At 47.0% G+C, this 27,835-nt stretch overlaps 1 protein-coding gene across 1 annotated transcript in view; it reads right to left on the bottom strand.

The window, feature by feature from the left end:
• Positions 1-25,148, bottom strand: part of LOC144681610 (calcium/calmodulin-dependent protein kinase type 1-like) — a 205,855-nt gene extending 180,707 nt beyond the window's left edge. The window contains exons 1-2 of the mRNA XM_078543364.1: positions 24,976-25,148; positions 24,514-24,632 (exon numbers count right to left, since the gene is read on the bottom strand). Of these exons, the coding sequence (XP_078399490.1) occupies positions 24,514-24,596 (83 nt within the window). The 5' untranslated portion in view covers positions 24,597-24,632; positions 24,976-25,148. The remainder of the gene's footprint in view (positions 1-24,513; positions 24,633-24,975) is intronic.
• Positions 25,149-27,835: the final 2,687 nt, after the last annotated feature.

The raw sequence follows: 27,835 nt of genomic DNA, 5'->3' as shown, positions 1-27,835 counted from the left end.
CAACCATTCATTTTCTATTTAAACTGTGCCTCTCTGAAAATCTAAACGATCATGAGGTAGGATTTCTGCAAGCGGTGTTCTCCTGATCTTCCACCATAACCGCAGTGAAAGATCAGTGGAAACCTCAAAGAAACTACATAAACTGCCATTCCTCCAGGATTTCTAGGCATGCCTCTGAAACTACAGGGGCAAGTTCAGAAAAAGCCCATGGAACCCCTATCCCTTGAGTGGAAGATGGCAACCTCCACAAGCTACAATGTTTTTATGGTGCAGGTTTGAACAACCCCAAATAATCCGAAATTCGGAGTTCCATCCAGCCATTCAGGCTCCAATTCGGAACCAAAGAACCAGTTTTACGTTGAAGTTGTCACAGCTTCACGGTTTTTAAACTAGATTTTTTTTTTTGGAAAAATATACTTTATTTATAAAATGTCTGAAAGGACATGACAAAACGTTTCTAAATGGCCATCACAAAATGTGCAATCAAATTCAATCAATGAACATTACAGACATTTCATCATGGTCAATTACAGACAGTCAGACAGTGCTATGGATTTGGAGTTATCGACACATATCATGTTGCACTCTGAGGTGCTTCAGTACAATTATGATACATTTAGTTTTCACTAAATACATTGTGAGTTGTACAGCCCGAGAGGTCGATACAATTTCCCAGCCCCTCAGTGCACTATGGCTAAAAGGTCTTAGACAACGACCTTTCCCCATTGCGCCTTTGCGGTGGCTGCCCCAAGCTTTAGTGCATCCCTCAGCACGTAGTCCTGGACCTTTGAATGTGCCAGTCTGCAACACTCGGTCGGGGACAACTCTTTGCACCGGAAGACCAACAAGTTTCAGGCAGACCAGAGAGCGTCTTTCACCGAGTTGATGATCCTCCAGCTGCAGTTGATGTTTGTCTCGGTGTGTGTCCCTGGGAACAGCCCATAGAGCACAGAGTCCTGCATCACAGCACTGCTCAGGATGAACCTTGACAAAAACCACTGCATCTCTCTCCAGACCTTCTTGCAAAGGCACAATCTACAAGGAGGTGAACAACAGTCTCTTCCCCACCACAGCCACCTCAAGGGCAACGTGCAGAGGGGGTGAGACTCCTGGCGTGTAGGAAGGATCTGACGGGGAGGGCCTTTCTCACCACCAGCCAAGCTATGTCTTGGTGCTTGTTGGAAAGTTCTGGCGATGAGGCATTCTGCCAAATGACTTTGACAGTCTGCTCGGGGAACCATCCCACAGGATCCACCCTCTCCTTTTCCCTCAGGGCCTCTAAGACGTTACGTGCCGACCACTGCCTGATGGACTTGTGGTCAAAGGTGTTTCTCTGCATAAATTTTTCCACGAGGGACAGGTAATACGGCACGGTCCAACTACTTGGAGCGTTCCGCGGCAGCGTGGCCAGACCCATCCTTCGCAACACCGGGGACAGGTAGAACCTCAGCACGTAGTGACACTTGGTGTTTGCGTACCGAGGATCTACGCACCGCTTGATGCAGCCACACACAAAGGTGGCCATCAGGATGAGGGCGATGTTGGGCACGTTTTTTTCCCCCCTTATCTAGAGGTTTGTACATCACGTCCCTGTGGACACGATCCACTTTCGACCTCCAGATAAAGATGGCTCGGGTGATCGCCATCGTGCAGGAGTGTGGAATGGGCCAGACCTGCGTCACGTACAGCAACAGCGAGAGTGCCTCACACCTGATGACCAGGTTCTTACCCGCAATGGAGAGGGGGCGTCGCTCCCACATGCCCAATTTCCTTTTCACCATAGCCACTTGCTCCTTCCAGCTTCTGACGCATGCCCCGGTCCCTCCGAACCAAATCCCCAGCACCTTCAGGCCGTCTGACCCGATGGTGAAGGGGACAAAGAATCAGTCAGCCCAGTTCCCAAAGAACATGGCCTCGCTCTTCCCACGATTTACCTTGGCTCCCGAGGCCAGTTCAAACTGGTCGCAGATGTTTATCAGTCTGCGCACCGACAGCGGATTCAAACATGGTGACACCGTCCATGTACAGGGAGGCTTTGACCTGAGTGCCTCCACTGCCTGGGATCGTCACTCCTCTTATGCCCGGATCCTTCCTGATGGACTCAGCAAAGGGTTCTATGCAACACACAAACAGGACAGGGGAGAGAGGACAGCCCTGCCTGACTCCAGATTTAATTGGAAAGCTTTCTGATTCCCACCCATTAATTGAGACTGCGCTACTGATGTTAGTGTAGAGCAGTTGAATCCAATTGCGAATTCCCTCACCAAACCCCATTTTGGAGAGCACATCCACCATGTAGGTGTGCGACACTCTGTCAAAGGCCTTCTCCTGATCCAAGCTGACAAGGCTGTTTCATACATGGGCAATCATATTCCTGAGTAGCGTCAGGGATCTTCCTGCTGGGTACAGTGCAGGTCTGGTCAGGGTGGATCACCAACTCCAGAGCAGACCTGACCCGATTGGCAATGACCTTGGACAGAATCTTATAGTCCACATTCAACAGTGAGATGGGTCGCCAATTTCTAATTTCTTCCCTTTCCCCCTTGTGCTTGTAGATGAGGGTGATGATGCCTTTCCTCATGGATTCTGACATACTGCCGGCCAGGAGCATACTCTCGTACACTTCTAGCAGGTCTGGACCGATCCAGTCCCACAGAGCCGAATACAACTCCGCCGGCAAGCCGTCAGTTCCTGGAGTCTTATTCTTCTCGAAGGACTCAAGGGCCTTAGTCAGTTCGTCAGGAGTTAGCGGTTTGTCCAGACTCTCCTGAGTACTGTCATCTAAGACCTCCGTGATAGAGGACAGGAAGGACTGGGAGGCCGTGCTGTCCGTGGGCTTCACGTCATACAATCCAACATAAAAGGATTTGCTGATCCTCAGAATGTCGGACTGCGATGACTTTACTGAGCCGTCTTCTTCCTTCAGGCTGCTGATCACAGAGCGCTCTCTGTGTACCTTTTGGAAGAAGAAACATGAGCACGTCTCATCCTGCTCCACGGAGCGGACCCTGGAACGGAAGATGATCTTGGAGGCCTCTGAGGCAAAGAGCGAGGCTTGCTGGCTCTTCACCTCTTGGAGCTCCTCCTTGACATCGACCCCCATCGACTGCAGCCGAAGCAGGTTCTGCATCTTTTTCTGCAGTCAGGGCATTTCCCTCTGTTACTTCCTAGCTTTCTGGGCGCCTTGGAGGATGAAAAACTTCTTGATGTTCTCCTTGATCACTTCCCACCGGTGTGTCAGGGACTCTGAGGGGTTTCACGGTTCTCCAACCTTTGTAATCTCGAGTACCTCAATGTTCTCTGGGGTCAGCAGTTACATGTTAAGCTTCCATGTCCCCCTGCCAACCCCAGGTCTTCCTGTAAGTGACAGTCAGCCAGTAGGAGGCAGTGGTCAGAGAAGAACACTGGCTTGACGTTGGTGGATCTGACTGCGAATGCACGGGACACAAACAGGAAGTCTATCCTGGAATGGACAGACCCGTCTGGCTGCAACCAGGTGTATCTACGCTGCGCTCCGTCTGCAGGGCTGCTGAAGACGTCGTGCAGCTTGGCATCCTTTACTGTTTCCATCAGGAATCTGCTTCAAGGAGGTGCGCGCCCACCATCTCCTTATCTTCGGAGATGGTGAAGTTGCTTCCCCACAGCAGAATACCCAGGCCAGAGGAATGTGAGTCATTTCCTCCTGACCAGATCGATGGCCCATGGGACCACCATCGTGACCATTGCCTGTAGGAGCTGAGGTGCAGCATCGCACACTCCTGTAGAAACAGGTCAGCTTTGACCTTGGCAAGGTAATCCAAGGTCGCAACACATCACGTAATAGATTTAACACCACGCACGTTAACGGATACAATCTTTATCCCCATTTTTAAAGCATTTTGTCGCTTACCAAACCTGTTGTCTTTGATAGTTTCAGAACTTTGGTCTGCTCCTGCATGCCCATAGTGTTAGCAAATTGTTTCACTTTGGATGGGCTGAGGAAACCATCCTGAACCACCCCATTGGAGATGTTGCACTCAGGTGGCATCGGTGGGGTTTGTGCAAGAAGCGAGGTTTGAATTGTTCTCTGTTAGAGAAGTCTCTCTGATCCATTCCCCCTCTGGGGCGTTGCTACTCCTGGCTTCCCAGAACTAGGGTGCGCTGAGCACTTCACTGCTCCCAGCTTCCTGGGGCTGGGGTGTGCTGGCCTCTTCAAGTTGAGTGTGAAGTTGGGATGCGCTGGTCTCTTCATTGTCTCCAATGTTCTGGAGCTCAGGTGTCTCGTCCTCCAGCTCCCTAGAGCTTTGCCCCTTCTTCTGTCGGTGCCGCCCTTGCCCTTCTTTGTCCGAAGAGCAGCTGCCCTTGTCATCCGTGTCGGATGGGAGATGTCTCTTGCCACTCATCTGGGATCTGGCTTGGTCTCTTCTTATTGGCCCTCTTCACCAGCTGCCACTCCCCTGGTTGATTTTCCGCTGGTTCCTCCTCCATTATTCGCTCTGCTGAGCAGTGGGTGGTTCAGGGGCCGGTGCAGTTGTCTGGCTGTCTGCTGCCTCAATGTTTCCATTTGCCTTGTCTCTCTCTGTGCCTTCCTTTGTCCCATTGTGCTCACTGGAGGCCATGGTGGGTGGAGGTTTGCAAGTGTCCTTGGCGGTAGAGACACTGACCATGTCATCTGCTTGCCCCTCGTTGGTGTTGGCTGCCTGTGCACAAGTGAGGCAGCGTTTGGGGCAGGTCTTGTAGAGGTGGCCTGCCTCGCCACACAGGTTGCAGCACTTAGCCTGTTTGCAGTCCTTTGTCTGGTGCACTTTCTGCTTGCAATTCTTGCAGAGGGCGGCGCTGCAGTTGGCCGCCACATGACCAGATTTGCCACATGAGCGGCAAAAAGTTTGGGCTGCCCAGCGTAGACAAGGTAGCCACAGCTTCCCCAATAGCAAAGCTGGAAGGAGGATGGAGGATTGCTCCCTTACCATCCGTCTTGAGTGTGACCTTGACCTGGCATTCGCTGGTCCAAGTCGATGTTCTCCATTGGTTCAAGATGTTTGGCCAGTGCTGCGAATGGATGTTAAATCTTCAATAGAGCGTGCTCTTATTTGAACAACATCTAAATAAATGTAACAAGACTGGAAATAGAACATAGAAACATTGGCACAGTACTCTGAGTTCCCGGAATACATCACGATTTCCTCAAATTCATAAAAAAGGAAACCACACACAACATGCACACGCGCGCACATGGCATGCGTGTACACAATCAGACCAAAGCGCAACCAATAATCTAATAGACAAATAAGTAGTATTCAGTGCAAATCAGGACATTTACAGTAAATACAAACTTTACTAATCTCCTCCTTGGAATACACAACATTTAACCCCAATGCAATATTCTACCCATTCAGCCAAGCCAACATTCAATTTTCTGTACAGCTAAACCATTGAAGGGCATAACCCAGATTGTGCATTGGAATGTAAACAGTGCTATACCTATCCTGATTTAATCATATCCTAAGGTACAGGATACAGAAACCCTGGCCCTGTTGCAGCATGTTAGCTTAACAGCTTTTAGTTTTATATCGTTGCTGTACAGCATATTTCTATTCTCATGATAGTACACCAAAAAAAAAATCAATATTCTTCTGAATGAAAGCTGATGCTGAATTATTGATTGTACACAGACATTTGTCCCATTCAGCTGTTCTCTTCCCAGGTTCCCACCTATAAAATATTCAAACTCATGTCTACTCAAGCTCAATGGATTCCCCATTTTGGTCCTAAAAGCAGGCAATATGGGGAGAAATAGAACCTCAGACATTAATGCACTTCAACTTACAGGGAGCTGAGAGGGGTGTGCAGTCATTATGGTAAGTTAGCCTTTAGATTTAGAATTATATACACATGTACACACAGAGACAGATTCATAAAAATGCCACTGATCCAGCCATCAATAAACCAATGCAATTTCTGATCACCACAGGTAGCAGCACATAATCTCCTCTTTCATTTTCTAACTTGATACAAAAAGTTATAAATTATTCAACACGTGGTTTCCTGGCCTCCATTTATTAATAGTTCACAGATCTGCGAAATAAACATCAGTGAACGCAGACACTCCACAGCACTCCTCCTGGTTCTATACTTAAATGCCAGTTACCTACGTTGGCAAATTTGGAAGTCTCTCAATTAAATAATGCCAAACAATCAAACTGTTCCAAATATTTCTTAGGCATTTTACATTTCACAGCCAGGGAAGATTGGTTTGGGAGGGGTGGTGGTGGTGGTTGCTTGCTATGAAGCCTGATGCTTTGCAACAGAAGTTACAAAGTGAAATAAGATCTTCAATGAGTGTGGGGAAAGCAGATGGAGATTGCAGCTGTGCCAGTAAACTAGAGGTCAGGGAAACAAATGAATTACAGAATACAAAAAAGAAAATGTCAAAACTGGAGCATCGAGCCAAAAAAAGGTGATTTTGTTGCTATATAAGGAATTGACCAAATATCCGGAATATTATGTGCTGTTCTGGTCAACTAAGGGTACAGAGCCAAGTGATGATTCTGAATATCAGGAATTTGAGTAAAGGTTAAGGAAGTTGGACTCGCTTTCTTTAGAGAAGACAAGGACTCAAGGTGACTTAATTAAAGCCTCCAGCTTATGAAGAGAAATGACCCGAGCAAACTATTTCATTCGAATGAAGGTTCAAATGCCAGAGAACACAAGCAAAAAGTAAGAAGTTATGATCAAGATAGGAAGTCAGGCAAAACCATCGCCCTCACACCTTCCTCTCCCTCCCAAAAACATGATAGGTCCCCCTTGTCCTCACTTATCACCCCACCAGCCTCCGCATTCAAAGGATCATCCTCTGCCGTTTCCGCCAACTCCAGCATGATGCCACCACCAAACACATCTTCCCTTCACCCCCCCTGGCGGCATTCCACAGAGATCATTCCCTCCGGGACACCCTGGTCCACTCCTTCATCATCCCCTACACCTCAATCCCCTCCCACGACACCTTCCCATGCAACCACAGAAGGTGTAACACCTGCCCCTTCACTTCCCCTCTCCTCACCGTCCAAGGGCCCAAACACTCCTTTCAAGTGAAGCAGCATTTCACTTGCACTTCCCTCAATTTAGTCTGCTGCATTCGTTGCTCCCAATGCGGTTTCCTCTACATTGGAAAGACCAAACGCAGACTGGGTGACCGCTTTGCAGAACACCTTCAGTCTGTCCACAAGCATTACCCAGACCTCCCTGTCACTTGCCATTTCAACACTCCACCCTGCTCTCATGCCCACATGTCTGTCCTTGGCTTGCTGCATTGTTCCAGTGAAGCTCAACGCAAACTGGAGGAACAGCACCTCATCTTCCGACTAGGCACTTTACAGCCTTCCGGACTGAATATTGAGTTCAACAATTTTAGGTCATGAACTCTCTCCTCCATCCCCACCCCCTTTCCGATTGCCCCCCACTTTTTTTCCAATAATTTATATAGATTTTTCTTTTCCCACCTATTTCCAATATTTTTAAATGTATTTCCATCCATTGTTTTATCTCTACCTTTTAGCCTTTTTCGATTCCTTCACCCCACCCCACCCCCACTAGGTCTATCTGTACCTTGCTCGTCCTGCTTTCTACCCTTAATTAGCACATTCCTTAGGTAATATCACCACCTTCAACACCTCTTTGTCCTTTTGTCTGTGACATCTTTTGATTATCTCCACCTATCACTGGCCCTTTATCCAGCTCTACTTGTCCCACCTCCCCTTAAACGAGTTTATATTTCACCTCTTTTCTATTTTTACTTAGTTCTGTTGAAGAGTCATACGGACTCGAAACGTTAACTGTGCTCCTCTCCGCAGATGTTGCCAGACCTGCTGAGTTTTTCCAGGTATTTTTGTTTTTGTTTTGGATTTCCAGCATCCGCAGTTTTTTGCTTTTATAAAACCATTGCTTGATAAGTTAACTATGCTGCTGTTCTGCGTTGAGACAGGTATATTGTCGGGACAAAGTAGGGTCAGTTTCACTTCTAATAATGCCATATCTGACCCCAGGAGTGCTTGATGTTAATACCAAGTGCAAAAATGGAAAATGCTTCATTCCTCAGCACCAAGATCAATCGCTTTGATGAAGACACACAATTCACCAAACAATTAAAAGATTGTATAACCCAACCTGTTCTATTTTAATCAGAGATTATACTCAAGGAACACAAGCTCAGGGTGTTCACATTTTGTTGTTAAATCACTCTTACAACTGATCCGCCACCTAGTGATGTCTCCCCAAATATTACAGCTTCGGAGATTCCCCACACACAGAGGTCTAAATGGAAAGTTCACCATCTATGCTGAAAGTTCATCAGTTGTTTCTGCCCTTATAGTCAGGCAATGCTGCTACAAATTGACAAGTTACAATATTTCATCTTCCACTGGTTCACAACTCATTTTCAACAATGCAAATTCTACCCAGTTACTAAAACAACACAGAAATCAATTTGGCCCCTCACATATGACATCACAATACCACTTGAACCAAGCTAAATGTGCCCACTGGTCCTTAAAAGGATCAGAGTGTTTCTGGAATACTAAATAAAAAAGGAAAACATTGATCATGTCCAGTTTCGTTCACCCATTAAACTTTCAAACCAATCAGACATTTTTTTTAATCTGGTAAATGCATGAGGGCAAAATTTAAACGGCCACCACATGAGGGAAAAGGTTCAAATCCATTAAACTGCTTACTTTGTAATCTTAGCCCAGCTGGAAGAATTATCATCTGGGAATCAAACCATGTTAAACTGCGTTCTCTCTTATTAAAGGTCTTCAGATCCGTTCAACAAACAGCTGCTACTGCCCATTTGGACTTGTGTCTGAGCCCCAAGGAAGAGCTATACTGGCTTCAGAAAGGAAATATAATTAAGATAACAACTGCACATGTTCAATGAATGAATATTTCTAATGGTTACAGTTAAAAGCTCGGGACATACATTCTGTTTTTCAATCACTCTTACAGCAATCAATCCATAAGAAACAGCTCTCCAAATGTGAAAGCTTAGACAATGAATAAGCTCAAATTAAATAACAGCTTTGAATCTTCAATAGGTTCATTTATATTCAGTGATACAGGTTCTCCCCAAGCAAGTACTTAAGTAAATATTAATAATAATTCACTAGCTATAGCTCTCTTTAAATTGAAACTCTCTGTTGATTTACTGTTTGAATACAATATTCTCCAAGGGAGGTCAAGATTGTTGGGTCATAGAGTTGGTACAACGTGGGTACAGCACTGAAATTCCAACGGATTTCTCCCATGTCAGCTTTGGGGTGCACCAACCAAAGACCCTCCCCTCACTCTGAAAGGAAGTCATTTATAATCAGGGGTCATTTCAATACACCTCCTATGCACAGGGTTACATACATTGGTTAACCTGGGAACAGTCACCACCCTGAGACTGTGTGTAGCACAGGAATACCAAGCAATCAGAACAGGAGAAAACCAGCTCAAACAGCAATCAAAAATGAAATGGAAATTGGACCCTCTGGAGACACGTTACAATAACATAGCACCTGAAATCTTACTTTGCCCTCAGCATACAGCAAAGTAACTGGGGATCATTTTGGATACTAACCTAAACGGAAAGGAAGAAAGGGATTGCCTTCTGCTTAAACTATTCCCTCAAATGCATGCTGTAAAACAGTTTAAAAATAATTTGTTGAAGGATCTGGTTAAACACAGCTCAAATTCAAATGTAAAACGTTGCAAGTTGTATTTAATACTAGTCGCACAATCTCTGGGCTTGTGCCATCCAAGAAAAAAACTGATCTAGTCGAGTTTCGGTTTATTTTTGTGGAAGTGTTATTTCTTCCCGGGTGGTTTCCAGAATGTTCTTGTATCAATTACCCACATGCAGCATGTCTGCATCTTTAAAAACCTGACTGAAACTGCTTGCCAGCTACAATATTCATAGATACAGCAGAGGCTTCCATCCCACACTCCTGCTCCAAGTGCTCTGAAAGTAGAAAGCAAAGGCCTGAATCAGACCAAAAGGAAAACAAAGGTACTTTTTACAAAATGTACTCATGGCGCCTTTTCCAATAGTAATTGGTCCCTCTGGAATCAATTAACATTTGCCGTCCCCACTGTAGACCCAACTTAAAGCCCAGAATGGCGCCTATACTTTCTCTCAGCAGACCTGGGTCCCAAGAGAGTCAATGGAGGCCCTACAGACAGAATTTCAAGGACTTTTCCCCATCACATTTATTTGTTCTGATGCCTCGATGGCAGCTTCTAAGTTAACTAAGTCCCTTGCCAACAGAAATATGCCTCTTTATTCCCTGACATATACTGGATAGCCTGTTTAACAATTTTATCATAATGGTCTATTGCTCCCTGGAAAGTACATGGGATGTGTTACAGTGTCAGTCCCCTCCCAACATTCCTGTTCAGAATAAAATAGGCAATTTCTATAAACAGACTCAGAACCCAAATACCAAATGCACAATTTTGGGCAGAGCATGAATGAGATGGCAAGCCACAAAGTTAGGAATTACCCTTACACCATGGCATCATGTCTCACTTATCCAGTTTCAAAAGGACATTATCAGGCCATTGTGTTCAGGCTAAAGCTAATAAGAGTTCTGGAATCAATGCACTGTATCCAAGAATATTACTCTGGAAATATATTCCCAGGAATTTCTGCTACCTGTTGGTCTTGATAGCAGCTCAGTCCTTACATCCTTTCTACTGGATACAGGGGCTCTGATCTTGTTGCAGTGTGTTTGCTTAACAACTTGTAGTTTTATACCATCATTACAAGATGTAACTCTTTCAAGTACATTCACAGTTCTTGACTTTTTTTTTTCGGGAGTGGGACATGAACTCACAACCTTCTGACTCAAAGGTGAGGGTGCTATGAACTGAGCCACAGCTGACACCTGTATACCATCATTACAACAGTGACTACGTCTCAAAAGTAATTAATTGGCTGTAAAGCCCTCACGAATTCAGGAGAAGTGTTGTATAAATAGGAGTCTTTCTTTCCTTTTTTTGCAAACAGCCGTAACAGTCCACAAAGTTCAGCACCATTCGCGACTCCTCAGATACTGAAGCAGTCCCTGTCCAAATGCAGCAAAACCTGGACAATATCCAGGGTTGGGCTGACAAGTGGCAAGTAACATCCACGCCACACAAGTACCAGGCAATGACCACCTCCAACAAGAGAGGATCCAACCATCGTCCCTTGACGTTCAATGGTATTAAAGCATCACTGAATCCCCCACTATCAACATCCTGGGGGGTTACCATTGACCAGAAACTGAACTGGACTAGCCATATAAATACTGTGGCTACAAGAGCAGGTCAGAAGCTAGGAATCATGCGACGAGTAACTCACCTCCTGGTTCCCCAAAGCATGTCCACCATCTACAAGGCACAAGTCAGGAATGTGATGGAATATTCCCCACTTGCCTGGATGAGTGCAGCTCCTACAACACTCAAGAAGCTTGACACCATCCAGGATAAAGCAGCCTGCTTGATTGGCACCACATCCACAAACATTCACTCCCTCCACCACTGACAAATCTAACACCATTACTCAAGAAAAAGGAGGGAGATAAAAAGCAGGGAATTATAAGCCAATTAACCTAACATCTGTCATTATGAAAATTCTGGAATCCACTACTAAGGAAGTAGTAGCAGGACATTTAGAAAATCATAATGCAAGCAGAGACAACATGGTTTTATGAAAGGAAAAATGTGTTTGACAAGTTGATTAGAATTCTTTGAGGATGTAACAAGCAGGGTGGATAAAGGGGAACCAATAGATGTTGTATTTGAATTTCCAAAAAGCAATTAACAGGGTGCCACATCAAAAATTACTACATGAGATAAGAACTCATGGTATAGGAGGTGATATATTAGAATGGATGGAGGATTGACTCACTAACAGGAATCATAAAGTCAGGATAAATGGGTCATTTTCAGGTTGGCAAACTAACTAGTGGAGTGTCAAGGCAATCAGTGCTGGGGTCTCAACTATTTACAATCTATATTAATGGCTTGGATGAAGTGACAGAGTATTGTAGCCAAATGTGCTGATGATACAAAGATAGCTAGAAAAGCAAGTTGTGAGGAAGATACAAAGATTCTACAAAGAGATACAGATAGGTTAAATGAATGGGCAAAAATTTGACAGATGGAGTATAATGAGGTTGTCCACCTTGGGCAGAAGAACAGAAAAGCAGAATAATATTTAAAAGGAGAAAGGCTACAAAATGCTGTGGTACCATGGGGTCTGTGTCCTCATACATGAATCACAAGACATTAGCACGTAGGTACCACAAGTAATTAAGAAGGCAAATGGAATGTTGGCCTTTATTGCAAGGGGGATGGAGTACCAAAGAGGGGAAGTCTTGCTACAACCATACAGGCCATTGGTGAGACCACACCGGGAGCGTTACACACAGTTTTGGCTTCATTTAAGGAATATACTTACATTTGAGGCTGCTCAGAGAAGGTTCATTAGGTTGATTCCTGAGATGAAGGGGTTGTCTTATGAGGAAAGGTTGAACAGGTTGGGCCTTTATTCATTGGAGTTCGTAACAATGGGAGGTAATTTTATTGAAATGTATAAGATTCTGAGGGTGGAGGCTGAGCCATTGAAGCTGTATTAGACAGATTTTTGATCTTCAAGGGAGTCAAGGGTTATAGGGAACAGGCAAGAAAGTGGAGTTAAGGCCACAATCAATCTTATTGATTGGCAGAGCAGGCTCAATGGGCAGAATGGCCTACTCCTGCTCTTATTTCTTATGTTATGTTGCTATTTAGGTTCCTATTCAAGATCTCCTTGGACCACCATCATTCTCCTTCCGCCTAAATCAAGAACTCTCAATTTCTGCACATTTAAATACATCCAAACTCATGTCTCTGAATTACAAATCAAGCTTTGCAATATAAATGGGTTGCCATTTCTCTTCCCTGCCCACTTGTATCATCTTCTAAGCCCATGGACAATTGTAAATCTTTTTATAAATTGAGGCTAAACTGTGGTATAATAAATTACAGTAAAACACGCACTCACTAACCCTTGAAAGAAGCTGTTTATAATTAATTTGTTGTTTCTCATCACAACGAATGGGGCTGAACTGACAGTAATGCTCAATGAATAAGCTAAACACTTAGCTGGTTTAAGTGGCTATAGCTGTTTTTGTGTAGTGCAACCCAGAGGCCAACAAAAGGACTGGCTTTCAGAGAGATGCAGAATGACTGTAATCCAGAGAGACAGGCACACACCAAATGCAGTATCCAGTCTAAGAACCAACACAATGTAAGGGAGTCTTGTTAGATTGATCATCATCTGGAGTGGTCAGTTGCTTATAAACAACAAAAGTTAATTTTCCACACGCCAATCCCATCTGACGCTATGTTATTGCAATCATTAACAGTGATCAGTGTTCAGCTGTCATGGTTACTTCAAACGGCTCCCCATTATTGTAAGAAAATTGGCCCAGCTGTATCATCATAATCGGCACAAGAATGGATAATGATACTAATGAGCTGCTCTTTATCCTTAACTGGTTAATTGTTAAAGGATCCCACGGGAGTCTTTATGACTGCACTATTGAGCTCCGCTCCTCAAAATTCACCAGGACTTTAAATAGCTGCGTAACACTCCACTCAACACTCATATGGGTTCAAGAGCAACAAATGTAACAAAACAAAAGAATTACCACCTTTTCTCCAGCAACAACATTCTGGAGAAGAGGCAGAGCAGCAATTTAATCAATTGTTTAAGAAAATTTATATAGCAACTTTCACCGGCTCAGGATGTCCTGAAGTGCTTTACAGCCAATTAACTACTTTTGAAGTGCAGTCACTGTTCTAATGTAGGAAATGGGACAGCCAATTTGTGCACAGCAAGCCCCCACAACCAGCAATGAGATAATGGCCAGATAATCTGCTTTTGTGATTTTGACTGAGGAATAAATATTGGCCAGAACATGGTGGAAAACTCCCCTGCTCTCTGGCCAAATAGTGCCAGGGCTCGACTAAGAGTAGACAGGACCTTTAATATCTCATCTGAAAGACTTTGACGCCAATAGTGCAACATTCCCTCAGTACTGTCCTGGAATGTCAACCTAGATTTTCATGATCAAGTCTCTGGACTGGGACTTGAACTCACAACATTCTGATTTAGAGGCAAGAGTGCAACCCATTGAGCCTCAGTTGACACACAAGTGCTGGCAAGTTCCAAACAGCCAATCAGGAGATCTGCAATAGAGGGGATTGCTAGCTTCAAATGTACTGGTCAGTTAGATCCAGGTTTGCATTGTACAGCACAAAAATTACCTTGGGGGTGCCCATCTTTTTCTCCTGTTCCTATTCTCCAAGCAGCCTTTGTTTACATGGTTTCTAGTAATACAGTATATAATTTGCTCTAAATATACTAATTCCTTCTGACCTTGTGGGACAAGCAGGCTAGTATCAATTCCATGACAACCGCTAAACCTTGTCTGAAGACTAATTGGTATTTTACAGCAAAGGCCTATCTCCAACACAGACGCTTTACAGCCCATTCCTAACTGTACAACAATCTACCAGTTCTGAAGTGGCATTGCTAACCACGTATGTTTAAAACAATATCTTCAAAACTGCTGTTTTAATAATTACGTTACATTTGGTTATAAAACAAATTAGTATTTTATTTGAATAGATTTAATATAAGTATGTGTGTATAAATACATATGAAAAAAGTGAGAATGGTGACTGTAGTCCAAAAAAAGCTTCAACTATACATCAGCTCAAATGTCATCATTTCAGTCCAGTTCATCCAGAAATGCACATAGACATATATACACACACGTATTTTATATGCATATTAATATTAATATATATAGATGCTGCATAATAAGTATTTCCAGCATTTTCTGTTTATAATTTAGATTTTATTATTTTTATGTAACATCCTTTTAAAATTGAGCTATTTTTAAACTTACCCTCCAGGAATTTCACAATGTATTAGAAAGAACAACACACCTCACAACTGACAATGGGACACTCATCCATTGTGACTCAAGTGCATCATGCAGCACTCATAAGTCCTTTATATAGCTCCTGTCGCTGACTGAGACCCTCACCCCAACACACCCTGCTCAAATCCCAAACCTTCTGCTGTAGTGGATAGAAGATTCTTTACTCAGTTAATTGTTAATGTAGAACAATGCACAGCATAATGGGGAAGATGTTCATTTTGAATTCTCTTCCATTTCCATGACAGATTGAATGGTTACTTTGGAAGAAAATTATTTTTGCTGGGTGGCACTAGAATTTAGAAAAGTTTAAACCTTGAACCAAGTGCTTCAACCATCTAAAAAAAAAAGGGTGGAATCATGCCTGATTGTTCATCGCAAGTAGCTTTGTGTGCTTTTACCAAGTTAAAGCATCTGGCTCAAATTCATTACTCCTTGCATTTCATGCACCTATGGATCTACCCCAGCACCTTAGAAATGAGAGCCACCATTTTAATAATAACCCAATGCAGAGTCTTCAATAAATCCACTGGCATTGATTCCACTGAGTTTCTGAATCGATAGGCTGCAGCTTGCCGGAATTGTCTCTGTGAAATGAGCTCAATAATTCATTTAAAAGACGGGCTTCCCTCCTCGCAGGAATGTTCATGCACACCTCCAGATCAGGTCGCCGTGCATAACACACCAGTTACAATTAATAATAAAACATTCCTTTAATCCCACCCCCACCTCAAAAAACAAAGGTATCTGAATGCAGAGCGTCCGTGATCTAGAAACCAGCTGCAAGCCAACAGAAAATGGAATTGCAAAGTCGTAATGCGAACTGAAAATGCCACTACCTTGCTGTCAGTCTGAAACCCAGCATTGCCTTGAGCAACAGGAAAGTGCAGGTAATAAGCAATTTAGCCTACTGGAGCAGAACTTTACATACGTTATTCTATCACTTAAACAAGATATGGAGTGGTATTAAGAGAGTATGACATCTCTTTCTGTTGGTCTGTACAGGACTTTAGCAGATACACACACAGAACATCTTGACATTGTGCAAGTGGCCATATAAACACAAATGTTCCTTTAATGATTTATGAAACCAACAGAATAGAATACAGAAATGACCCAATGCTCTTTAGGTTTCACAAGTAATGACAGGTTGTAACTGGTGGTTGACAGTGGCTTGCAAGGCACCACTGGGAAATAAACTAAACATGTGAACCAATAACAAACATCAAGTCCCTGGGTATTGTATGAAATAAAGAAGAGAATTGTACTTTAATAAGGCTCCCATTACGCTAATCTCCATCAAATCTATATACAGGAAATAAAAATCTATTGCCAAAGAAAGCAGGGAGCTGTTGGTTGGAACAAACTTTATTGCAATTAAAAGAACAGCATTAAGGGCCTGTTGCAATCATGAGCTATATATTATGAGAAATATGTGTTTATAATGATTTTCTGATCAGGTCAGAAGGTAAGTAGATTACATAAGTTGCAACAATCACCTCAGGTTTCAATTTTACAATTCATGTGATTTTATTTTAAGCTAATTGCCTCCTTTAGTACTTGATTTATGAATCTTATGCATGCACAGGAAATCGGATCAGAGTTCAAAAGCAGGGCAATGTCCACGACAGAGATTTATCACTAAAATATTGATCAAAGTGTAAACAAGATTATTCCAAATGCATATGTATCAAAATTCAAATTGGTCAGGGTGGTGCACTATTGCTCAATTGCACATAGCAGAATGGTGAAGATACTAGATGGATATCTGGTCAACATGCTGGAAGGAGGCAAGAGTGAACAGAGAGTGAGTTGTTGCCTGGCTGTTCCCATATTCTTCCTGGCAGCTAGCCAAAGAGCAGAGATGCCAATAGCCAGAGAGGACAACATTCAGAGGCAGTGTTTGGGTGCCTAAGCTCAGCAAGACCCAAGCAAGCAGAAAAGAAAATAATCCTTAAAAATTATCAGATGCCCTCACTAAATAAACTCTCAGATTCTGTTTTGGACTATACTGGCCTCCTAAACACTGTTCTTTCAAAAAAAACCTCATGGGACTATTACTTGGTCTATTTTGGGATAGAGTGCAGTGCACGTGACAGAGAGAACAGGGGGATGGGGTGGGGGGTGAAGAGAACAAGGAAAGGAGGGAGAAAGAGAGACAGGGAGTGAGAGAGAAATTATTTTTTTAAGTTGCAGATTTAAGAATATGGACTTGACGCAGATCAAGTGAAACGTTTCCTATTTTTACAGAGATATGATCTAAATAAAAGGAATTTTGGAAACATTTGGCACTGGGTACAGGCAAAGAGAATCTATTATTGTACTTAGCAGTCTTTCACATTTAACAAATTATCCAAGTAAACATTCCCAGTGAGAATGAAGTTATTGAAAACATTCTTTTTGCTTCTGATTCTGACTTCTTACTCACAAGAGAAGTTTCCCAAGCTAATGCCTGTAACTGGGTACAAGAAAAATATATACATGCCTTCAATACATAACACAATACAATACATAACCTCTAACCATTAATGGCACGTGTGGGTTTAGCTGCATAGCTACATTTTAATTTAAGCTTTGCTGTCCATTTACAGGTCATTAATATCAACTGTTTCCGTCAAGCAAAGGCAGAAGCTAATTTAAAAATAAACTCTCAAAGCACATCTGTGGTTCTCAACTAGCAATTTCTAACATTTTGAACAGATTTAAATCTATCTTTTTTCATGCATACTAGGATTTTCATCTTAACCCAACATCTAAGAGATGATAAACGATGACAATTCAACTAAAATTGCTGACAAGTTTGCTTCTAGCATATCCTAGGTGGGACGCTGTTTTTATATCACATTGCCTACTTTTTAACCAAATTACATACTTGTAAATACCACATTAAGAGTTCAGTAGATTATAGACTTCAGTAGAAAAGCTTTTTTTCCTACATGTGCTGAAAAGCTTTTTAACTTGTTCATGTTAAAAAATATTTATAACACATTTGTTTTTAACCTAAAGCTTCTTTTTAAAAGCTTTATAATTTGTTGTTCTCAAGACTACCAAATTTCAAAGCTATAAACAGTTCTAAATTATTTGCATCAGTAATTCCACCACATGAAACTTATTTCCAGATTCAGTGATAGGTTGTTGATACAACCTAAGTCCTATCAAAGTGCCCTTCAAAAGGTACACATTGACCGGGATTTTTTGGCTCCTCCCACCAGCAGGATCTTCTGGTCCCACCGAATTCAACAAACGTTTTAATGGCTCACCGCATCCACCAGTGCAGAACATGTATGGCAGGGCCCGAAAATCCCGGCCAAGGAGTTCCTCAAAGGGGCACGGAATTTTATTTGAAAAGGCTATTTCTCTAGTCAGCATGCTTTTCTTTCAATGTTCATTTCACCTTTTTGGGGCTCCATTAGTCATTGTTATGTTAATTTAAAAAGACAAATAGTATTTTGTATTGGTCAATCATATCAGAAATCCTAAAAACAAAAAGCTAAAAGCTACTGCGGATGCTGGAAATCCAAAACAAAACAAAAACAGAATTACCTGGAAAAACTCAGCAAGTCTGGCAGCATCGGCGGAGAAGAAATCAGTTAACGTTTCGAGCCTTCATGGCCCTTCGGCAGAACTGCAGCATAGTTTCAGCAAGGGAGAAATATAAATTGGTTTAAGGTGGGTGGGGGGGGGGGGGAAGAGACACATTGAGGGTGTGGTGTGAGCAGATAATCAAAGGATGTCACAGACAAAAGGGTCAAAGAGGTGTTGAAGGTGGTGGTCTTGCTCACACCACACCCTCAATGTGTCTCTTCCCCCCCTCCCCCCACCCACCTTAAACCAATTTATATTTCTCCCTTGCTGAAAGAGAGAGAGAGAGAGCGAGGGGGGGCGAGAGAAAGAGAGAGCGAGGGGGGGGCGAGAGAGAGAGAGCGAGGGGGGGCGAGAGAGAGAGAGCGAGGGGGGGGCGAGAGAGAGAGAGCGAGGGGGGGGCGAGAGAGAGAGAGCGAGGGGGGGGCGAGAGAGAGAGAGCGAGGGGGGGGCGAGAGAGAGAGAGCGAGGGGGGGGCGAGAGAGAGAGAGCGAGGGGGGGGCGAGAGAGAGAGAGCGAGGGGGGGGCGAGAGAGAGAGAGCGAGGGGGGGGGCGAGAGAGAGAGAGCGAGGGGGGGGGCGAGAGAGAGAGAGCGAGGGGGGGGCGAGAGAGAGAGAGCGAGGGGGGGGCGAGAGAGAGAGAGCGAGGGGGGGCGAGAGAGAGAGAACGAGGGGGGGGGCGAGAGAGAGAGAGCGAGGGGGGGGCGAGAGAGAGAGAGCGAGGGGGGGCGAGAGAGAGAGAACGAGGGGGGGGGCGAGAGAGAGAGAGCGAGGGGGGGGCGAGAGAGAGAGAGCGAGGGGGGGGCGAGAGAGAGAGCGAGGGGGGGCGAGAGAGAGAGAACGAGGGGGGGGCGAGAGAGAGAGAGCGAGGGGGGGGGGCGAGAGAGAGAGAGCGAGGGGGGGGCGAGAGAGAGAGAGCGAGGGGGGGGCGAGAGAGAGAGAGCGGGGGGGGGGTGCGAGAGAGAGAGAGAGCGAGGGGGGGGGCCAAGAGAAAGGTGGGGTGAGCCGAGAGCGAGGGAGGGTGGGCTGAGAGCGAGGGCGAGAGCGCGAGAGAGCGCGAGGGGGGGGGGGAGAGCGCGAGGGTAGGGGCAAGAGTGCGGGGGGGGGCAAGAGCGCGGGGGGGGCAAGAGCGCGGGGGGAGAGAGAGAGGCGAGAGAGAGAGAGGCAAGAGAGAGAGAGGCGAGAGAGAGAGAGAGAGAGAGAGGCGAGAGAGAGAGAGGCGAGAGAGAGAGAGAGAGGCGAGAGAGAGAGGCGAGAGAGAGAGGCGAGAGAGAGAGGCGAGAGAGAGAGGCGAGAGAGAGAGGCGAGAGAGGCGAGAGAGAGAGGCGAGAGAGAGAGAGGCGAGAGAGAGCGAGAGAGAGAGGCGAGAGAGAGAGGCGAGAGAGAGGCGAGAGAGAGAGAGAGGCGAGAGAGAGAGGCGAGAGAGAGAGAGAGAGAGAGGCGAGAGAGAGAGAGGCGAGAGAGAGAGGCGAGAGAGAGAGAGGCGAGAGAGAGAGAGAGGCGAGAGAGAGAGAGAGGCGAGAGAGAGAGAGAGAGAGAGAGAGAGGGAGGCGAGAGAGAGAGAGAGGCGAGAGAGAGAGAGGCGAGAGAGAGAGAGGCGAGAGAGAGAGAGGCGAGAGAGAGAGAGGCGAGAGAGAGAGGCGAGAGAGAGAGGCGAGAGAGAGAGAGGCGAGAGAGAGAGAGGCGAGAGAGAGAGAGGCGAGAGAGAGAGAGGCGAGAGAGAGAGAGGCGAGAGAGAGAGAGGCGAGAGAGAGAGAGGCGAGAGAGAGAGAGGCGAGAGAGAGAGAGGCGAGAGAGAGAGAGGCGAGAGAGAGAGGCGAGAGAGAGAGAGGCGAGAGAGAGAGAGGCGAGAGAGAGAGAGAGAGGCGAGAGAGAGAGAGGGGAGAGAGAGAGAGGCGAGAGAGAGAGAGAGAGAGAGAGGCGAGTGAGAGAGAGAGGCGAGTGAGAGAGAGAGGCGAGAGTGAGAGAGAGAGGCGAGAGAGAGAGAGAGAGGCGAGAGAGAGAGGCGAGAGAGAGAGGCGAGAGAGAGAGGCGAGAGAGAGAGGCGAGAGAGAGAGGCGAGAGAGAGAGGCGAGAGAGAGAGGCGAGAGAGAGAGGCGAGAGAGAGAGGCGAGAGAGAGAGGCGAGAGAGAGAGGCGAGAGAGAGAGGCGAGAGAGAGAGGCGAGAGAGAGAGACGAGAGAGAGAGAGAGGCGAGAGAGAGGGAGAGAGGCGAGAGAGAGAGAGGCGAGAGAGAGAGAGGCGAGAGAGAGAGAGGCGAGAGAGAGAGAGAGAGAGGCGAGAGAGAGAGAGAGAGGTGAGAGAGAGAGAGAGAGAGAGGCAGAGAGAGAGAGAGGCGAGAGAGAGAGAGGCGAGAGAGAGGCGAGAGAGGCGAGAGGGCGAGAGAGAACGAGGGGGCGAGAGAGAACGAGGGGGCGAGAGAGAACGAGGGGGCGAGAGAGAACGAGGGGGCGAGAGAGAACGAGGGGGCGAGAGAGAACGAGGGGGCGAGAGAGAACGAGGGGGCGAGAGAGAACGAGGGGGCGAGAGAGAACGAGGGGGCGAGAGAGAACGAGGGGGCGAGAGAGAACGAGGGGGCGAGAGAGAACGAGGGGGCGAGAGAGAACGAGGGGGCGAGAGAGAACGAGGGGGCGAGAGAGAACGAGGGGGCGAGAGAGAACGAGGGGGTGAGAGAGGGCGAGGGGGCGAGAGAGGGCGAGGGGGCGAGAGAGGGCGAGGGGGCGAGAGAGGGCGAGGGGGCGAGAGAGGGCGAGGGGGCGAGAGAGGGCGAGGGGGCGAGAGAGGGCGAGGGGGCGAGAGAGAGAGAGGGGGCGAGAGAGAGGGCGAGGGGGCGAGAGAGGGCGAGGGGGCGAGAGAGGGCGAGGGGGCGAGAGAGGGCGAGGGGGCGAGAGAGGGCGAGGGGGCGAGAGAGGGCGAGGGGGCGAGAGAGGGCGAGAGAGGGCGAGGGGGCGAGAGAGAGAGAGGGGGCGAGAGAGAGAGAGGGGGCGAGAGAGAGAGAGGGGGCGAGAGAGAGAGAGGGGGCGAGAGAGAGAGAGGGGGCGAGAGAGAGAGAGGGGGCGAGAGAGAGAGAGGGGGCGAGAGAGAGAGAGGGGGCGAGAGAGAGAGAGGGGGCGAGAGAGAGAGGGGGCGAGAGAGTGAGGGGGGGCGAGAGAGAGAGGGGGGACGAGAGAGAGAGGGGGGGCTAGAGAGAGAGAGGGGGGCGAGAGAGAGAGAGAGGGGGCGAGAGAGAGTGAGAGGGGGCAAGAGAGAGTGAGAGGGGGCGAGAGAGAGAGAGAGAGGGGGCGAGAGAGAGAGAGAGAGGGGGCGAGAGAGAGGGGGCGAGAGAGAGAGGGGGGCGAGAGAGAGAGGGGGGCGAGAGAGAGAGGGGGGGCGAGAGAGAGAGAGGGGGGGAGAGAGAGAGAGGGGGGGAGAGAGAGAGAGGGGGGGCCGAGAGAGAGAGAGAGTGGGGCGAGAGAGAGAGAGAGGGGGGCGAGAAAGAGAGAGAGGGGGGCGAGAAAGAGAGAGGGGGCGAGAGAGAGGGGCGAGAGAGAGAGAGGGGGCGAGAGAGAGAGAGGGGGCGAGAGAGAGAGAGGGGGCGAGAGAGAGAGAGGGGGCGAGAGAGAGAGAGGGGGCGAGAGAGAGAGAGGGGGCGAGAGAGCGAGAGTGGGCGAGAGAGAGGGGGGCGAGAAAGAGAGGGGGGGCGAGAGAGAGAGGGGGGGGGCGAGAAAGAGAGGGGGGGGGGCGAGAGAGAGAGGGGGGGGCGAGAAAGAGAGGGGGCGAGAGAGAGGGGGCGAGAGAGAGAGAGAGGGCGAGAGAGAGGGGGCGAGAGAGAGAGAGAGGGGGCGAAAGAGAGAGAGAGAGAGAGGGGGCGAGAGAGAGGGAGCGAGAGAGAGAGAGGGGGTGAGAAAGAGGGTGGGGCGAGAAAGAGAGGGGGGGCGAGAAAGAGAGGGGGCGAGAGAGAGAGAGGGGGCGAGAAAGAGAGAGGGGGCGAGAGAGAGAGGGGGCGAGAGAGAGAGGGGGCGAGAGAGAGAGGGGGCGAGAGAGAGAGGGGGCGAGAGAGAGAGGGGGCGAGAGAGAGAGGGGGCGAGAGAGAGAGGGGGCGAGAGAGAGAGGGGGCGAGAGAGAGGGGGGGCGAGAGAGAGAGGGGGGGCGAGAGAGAGAGAGGGGGCGAGAGAGAGAGAGGGGGCAAGAGAGAGAGAGGGGGCGAGAGAGAGAGGGGGCGAGAGAGAGAGAGAGGGGGCGAGAGAGAGAGAGAGGGGGCGAGAGAGAGAGAGAGGGGGCGAGAGAGAGAGGGGGCGAGAGAGAGAGGGGGCGAGAGAGAGAGGGGGCGAGAGAGAGAGAGAGGGGGCGAGAGAGAGAGAGAGGGGGCGAAAGAGAGAGAGAGGGCGAGAGAGAGAGGTGGGCGAGAAAGAGAGGGGGCGGAGAGAGAGAGAGGGGGGCGAGAGAGAGAGGGGGCGAGAAATAGAGAGGGGTCGAGAAATAGAGAGGGGTCGAGAAAGGGAGGTGGCGACGAGAGAGAGAGAGAGAAAATGAGGAGGATTTGGTGAACTGTGTCAAAGGCCGCATACAGATCAAGCAGAATGATGGATAGTTTACCACAGATGCAGAGTGAGGGAGGGACATTTTACCACAGATACATATGATGTTGTAACTTCAGTAAGGGCTGATTCAAAGCTGTGACGGGCAGAAACTTATTTGGAATTATTCAAACATGGAGCTGCTGGAAAGATTAGCAACAATTTGGGAGGCAGCAAAAAAGATTAGGTCAAAAAATCCAACCCTAGCATTGGAATGAGTTCTCCAGATCATATTTGTTTTTATTGGTTCATGGGATATGGGCTTCGCTGGCTAGACCAGCATTTATAGCCCCATCATTAATTGCCCTTGATAAGATGGTAAGTGCACCCTCAGTGCTGTAAGGAAGGGAGTACAAGGATTTTGACCCAGCGACAGTGAAGGAATGAGGAACTATTTCCAAGTCAGGATGGTGAGTGGCTTGGAGGGGAACTTCCAGGCGGTGGTGTTCCATCAGGTTACAAATGATTAAAAATATAACTAAAACTATAAAGATCTGATGCATATTGTAAACTTGAAACCCTTCAATGGATATTTGGGTAAGCATACCGTTGTGCAGACTAACAGACCAGTAAAATACAATTTTCTTTGCCTGTTCACCCAGCCTCAACCATAGCAACGCTGGGTGCTAGACTTGCCTCTGCATCTTGGTGCTAGGGTTCCTGCACTGATTGTGTCCTGGGAGCCGTGCAGCATGCAGTGTGTAGACGTTGGATGAAAACTTGATCAGGTTCTGTTGTAATGTCCTAACGCTAACTACTTAGGCTTACACAAAGAATTGGTGAAGACCCTATGGAACCATACCTCAGAGTGAGCATCCAAAAGAAATGGCAAGGGGTGTGAAGTATAAAAGGCACACGAGGTAGGAATCAACAAGTTAATGTATCACCACTCAAATAATGGATTATGCAGATCATCATATACAATAAAAGTTCCAATATTCTCAAACATTTTGGTAATATACCCTGAAGCCATGGAAAACATTCTTAATCGTCTACAGCAGTGTTTATTGAAGATCTCCTAGAACTAACATTTCAAAAACAAAGCTTCTTTTCATATTTCTTATTCAAAAGACTGCCAGGCATAGTCCTCTTGTAACTGGTTACTACTCAGGAGAGGTATGCTGCTACAGATCTGGGGATGTCCCCTGTTACCTCTTATACCGCATGCAATTACTTTCACAAGTGTATCTCCTTCAGATTTAAGTCGTTAAGCACCAAAATGAGTATGAAGTGTTCATCCCAAGCTATCAGGCCACCAGAATTTGCATTTTTAAGAAATGCCATCTTGGGAATCAATTCAGATCTCGGCGTGTCGTCCTGATCTTCGCCAACAGAGTCAGTTCCCAGAGGGGAGAAAACACCGACATATACTGATCGTACTTACGTTCCCAGGACTTCTCTGAACTCGTACGCCAGTTTAATTTCCTCCTTCTTTTTCCATGTTTTGTCCATCTCTCCTAGAGGCATCCTATCCTATATATTTTTAGAGTGCAGCTTCTTCCACTGGCAGGGGGGGAAACAGAGAGGAGAATCACGTTGGCTTTACTTTCGATGCATAAAGAAATCCGCCTCAAAGCAGCAACAGCGAGCGGTTCAGCATTAAGATCAAGTCTGCCTGGGTGTCAATTACGAACGTCCAAAGCAAAGGGCGAACGAAAAACACTACTACAGTCTCGCTTTTAAGTGATACACAAAAAGATGGTTTAGGCAATAATTTTCTTTCAAGTAACGATGCAAATAAGCATCGTCAAGGTTCACTCAATGTAAGAGACTAGACAGAAGATATCGTGATCGTTAATGAAAACCACGACCCAAAACAGAGCCCAGAAGCTGCCTTGTCGCTTACCTGGTTGTGTGTGTGTGTGTGAGAGAGAGAGAGAGATGCCCGGTGTGACTGCCTGCAGCCTGGTTCCTTCTCTATGTGTGTCCAGGTCTCTGTCTATGGGAGTTTCTGGCTGTCTGTCTCTACCGCTCTCGCTACATTCAACACTTGCATTCGGCTGCTGCCGCATTGACGTCAACGCCCCACCAGAAGTGGGTGGGGTCTCACTGCCCGCTCTCCACCAATCGGAGACAATCGAGGGGACGGTTTCTGGCGGCAGCTCCGTCGAATGGTGAGCCGAGTGAGGCGGGCCTCCGTCGGGGGCTGGCCAATGGGAAGAGAGGGATGGAGCAGCTCCTCCCCCCCCCACCCCTCCCCACACACCCCCCTTCTCGGAATGAAATCGATCATTGAGAGTCTCATTCATGAATCTTTTCCCAGTTTTCACCATCGGTCATGGGTCTGAACTGTTAACTCTTGTTTCTCTGCGGATGCTGCATAACCTGCTGAGTATTTTCTGCTTTTATTTCTGATTGATCTAAAAAATCCCCTGGAACAAGGATTCCACAGCAAAAGCTAATCCTGCGTTCATTGCACAAAGCAGCCTACTTGATCGGCATCCCCATCCACCAACTTAAACATTCATTTACCCCCACAGTGGCAGCAGTGTGTGCAATCTACAAGATGCACTGCAGCAACTCGTCAAGCCTCCTTCAGCAGCACTTTCCAAGTGCGGCCCCTACCATAGAGAAAAACAAGGGCAGCAAGACACATGGAGACACCACCACATGGAAGTTCCCCTCCAAGCTACACACCATCCTGACTTGGAACTATAACGCCGTTTCTTCATTGTCGCTGGGTCAAAATCCACCCCTGACAGCTCTGTGGGTGTACCTACACCACGTGTATGGCAGCGGTTCAAGATGACAGCTCACCATCTTCTCAAGGGCAATTAATGGACAATAAATGCTGGCCTAGCCAGCAACCCCCACATCCCATGAATAATTAGAAGTCTTAGTCTGCAAGTATGAGCAGAAATACATTGGAATGATCAATATTCAGTAACTAGTGGTTTATTTTGGTATAACTGTTTACTTCAGTGTCACTACTTATCCAGGAATTCCCACCTTGAAGAAGTTCTACCTTTCCCAGTTGTTTAAACCTATTTCATCTCTAACTTTTCCCAGTTCTGATGAAAGCTTTTCAAGTTGAAACATTAATGCTGATTCTCCAATGATGCTGCCTGACCTGCTGAGTATCTCCAGCATTTCCTGTTTTGATTTCAGATTTCAAGCATCTGCAGTATTTTTGGAATTTTTAAAATATCCTTATCGTTTTAAGTTAGTGTATTCCCTTCCCCTCAATGTTAATCCAGCTCATGTGGTATGATGACAGGTAGCCTGCCCGTGGTGACGCCATTTAACTGGTCACTCAAACAGTGCAAGTAATTCTGCAATAACTGTCACCTGTACAGTTCCACCCTTCCAACTGGAAACAGCAGCCCCATTTTCTTAATTCATTCACGGGGTGTGCCTTGACATCAAGGCAGCATTTGACCAAGTGTGGCATCAAGGAACCTGGGTAAAACTGGAGTCAATGGGATTCAGGGGGAAAACTCTCCGCTGGTTGGATTCATACCTAGCACAAAGGAAGATGGTTGTGGTTGTTGGAGGTCAATCATCTCAGCTCCAGGATATCACTGCAGGAGTTGCTCAGGGTAATGCCCTCGGCCCAACCAAATGCTGGCTAGGCCAGCATTTATTGCCCATCCTTAGTTGCCCTTGAGAAGGTAGTGGTGAGCTGACTTCTTGAACTGCTGCAGTCCCTGTGGTGTAGGTACACCCCCAATTCTGTTAGCAAGGGAGTTCCAGGATTTTGACTCAGTGATAGTGATGGAACGGCGATATATTTCCAAGTCAGGATGGTGAGTCACTTGGAGGGGAACTTCCAGGTGGTGATATTCCCATCTATTTGCTTCCCTTGTCCTTGTAGATGGTAGTGGTCATGGGTTTGGAAGGTGCTGTCTGAGGAGCCTTGAGGTGAATTCCTGCAGTACATCTTGTAGATGGTACACACTGCTGTTACTGTGCATCGGTGGTAGAGGGAGTGAATTTTTGTGGATGTGGTGCCAGTCAAGCAGGCTGCTTTGATCTGGATGGTGTCAAGCTTCTTGAATGTTGTGGGAGCTGCACTCATCCAGGCAAGTATTCCATCACACCCCTGACTTGTGCCTTGTAGATGGTGGACAGGCTTTGGGGAGTCAGGAGGTGGGTTACTTGTCACAGGATTCCTAGACTCTGACCTGCTCTTGTAGCCACAGTATTTATATGGCTAGTCCAATTCAGTTTCTGGTCAATGGTAACCCCCAGGGTGTTGATAGTGGGGGTTCAGTGATGGTAATGCCATTTGAACATCAAGGGACGATGGTTAGATTCTCTCTTGTTGGTGATGGTCATTGCCTGGCACTTTTGTGGTACGACTGTTAATGCCACTTGTCAGCCAAAGCCTCGATATTGTCCAGGTCTTGCTGCATTTGGACATAGACTGCTTCAGTATTTGAGGAGTCGCGAATGGGGCTGAACATTGTGCAATCATCAGCGAACATCCCTGTCACTGACTTTATGATGGAAGGAAGGTCATTGATGAAGCAGCTGAAGATGGTTGGGCCGAGGGCACTACCCTGAGGAACCTCTGTGGTGATGTCCTTGAGCTGAGCTGACTGACCTCCAACAACCACAACCATCTTCCTTTGTGCTAGGTATGAATCTAACCAGTGGAGAGTTTTCCCCCGATTCCCATTGACTCCAGTTTTGCTAGGGCTCCTTGATGCCATATTTGGTCAAATGTGGCCTTGATGTCAAGGGCAGTCACTCTCACCTCACCT

Source organism: Cetorhinus maximus, chromosome 6 (genome assembly GCF_964194155.1).
Source record: "Cetorhinus maximus chromosome 6, sCetMax3.hap1.1, whole genome shotgun sequence".
Classification (NCBI taxonomy): domain Eukaryota; kingdom Metazoa; phylum Chordata; class Chondrichthyes; order Lamniformes; family Cetorhinidae; genus Cetorhinus; species Cetorhinus maximus.
The sequence above is the reverse complement of the archived record's forward strand: the minus strand, read 5'-3'. Positions and strand labels throughout refer to the sequence as shown.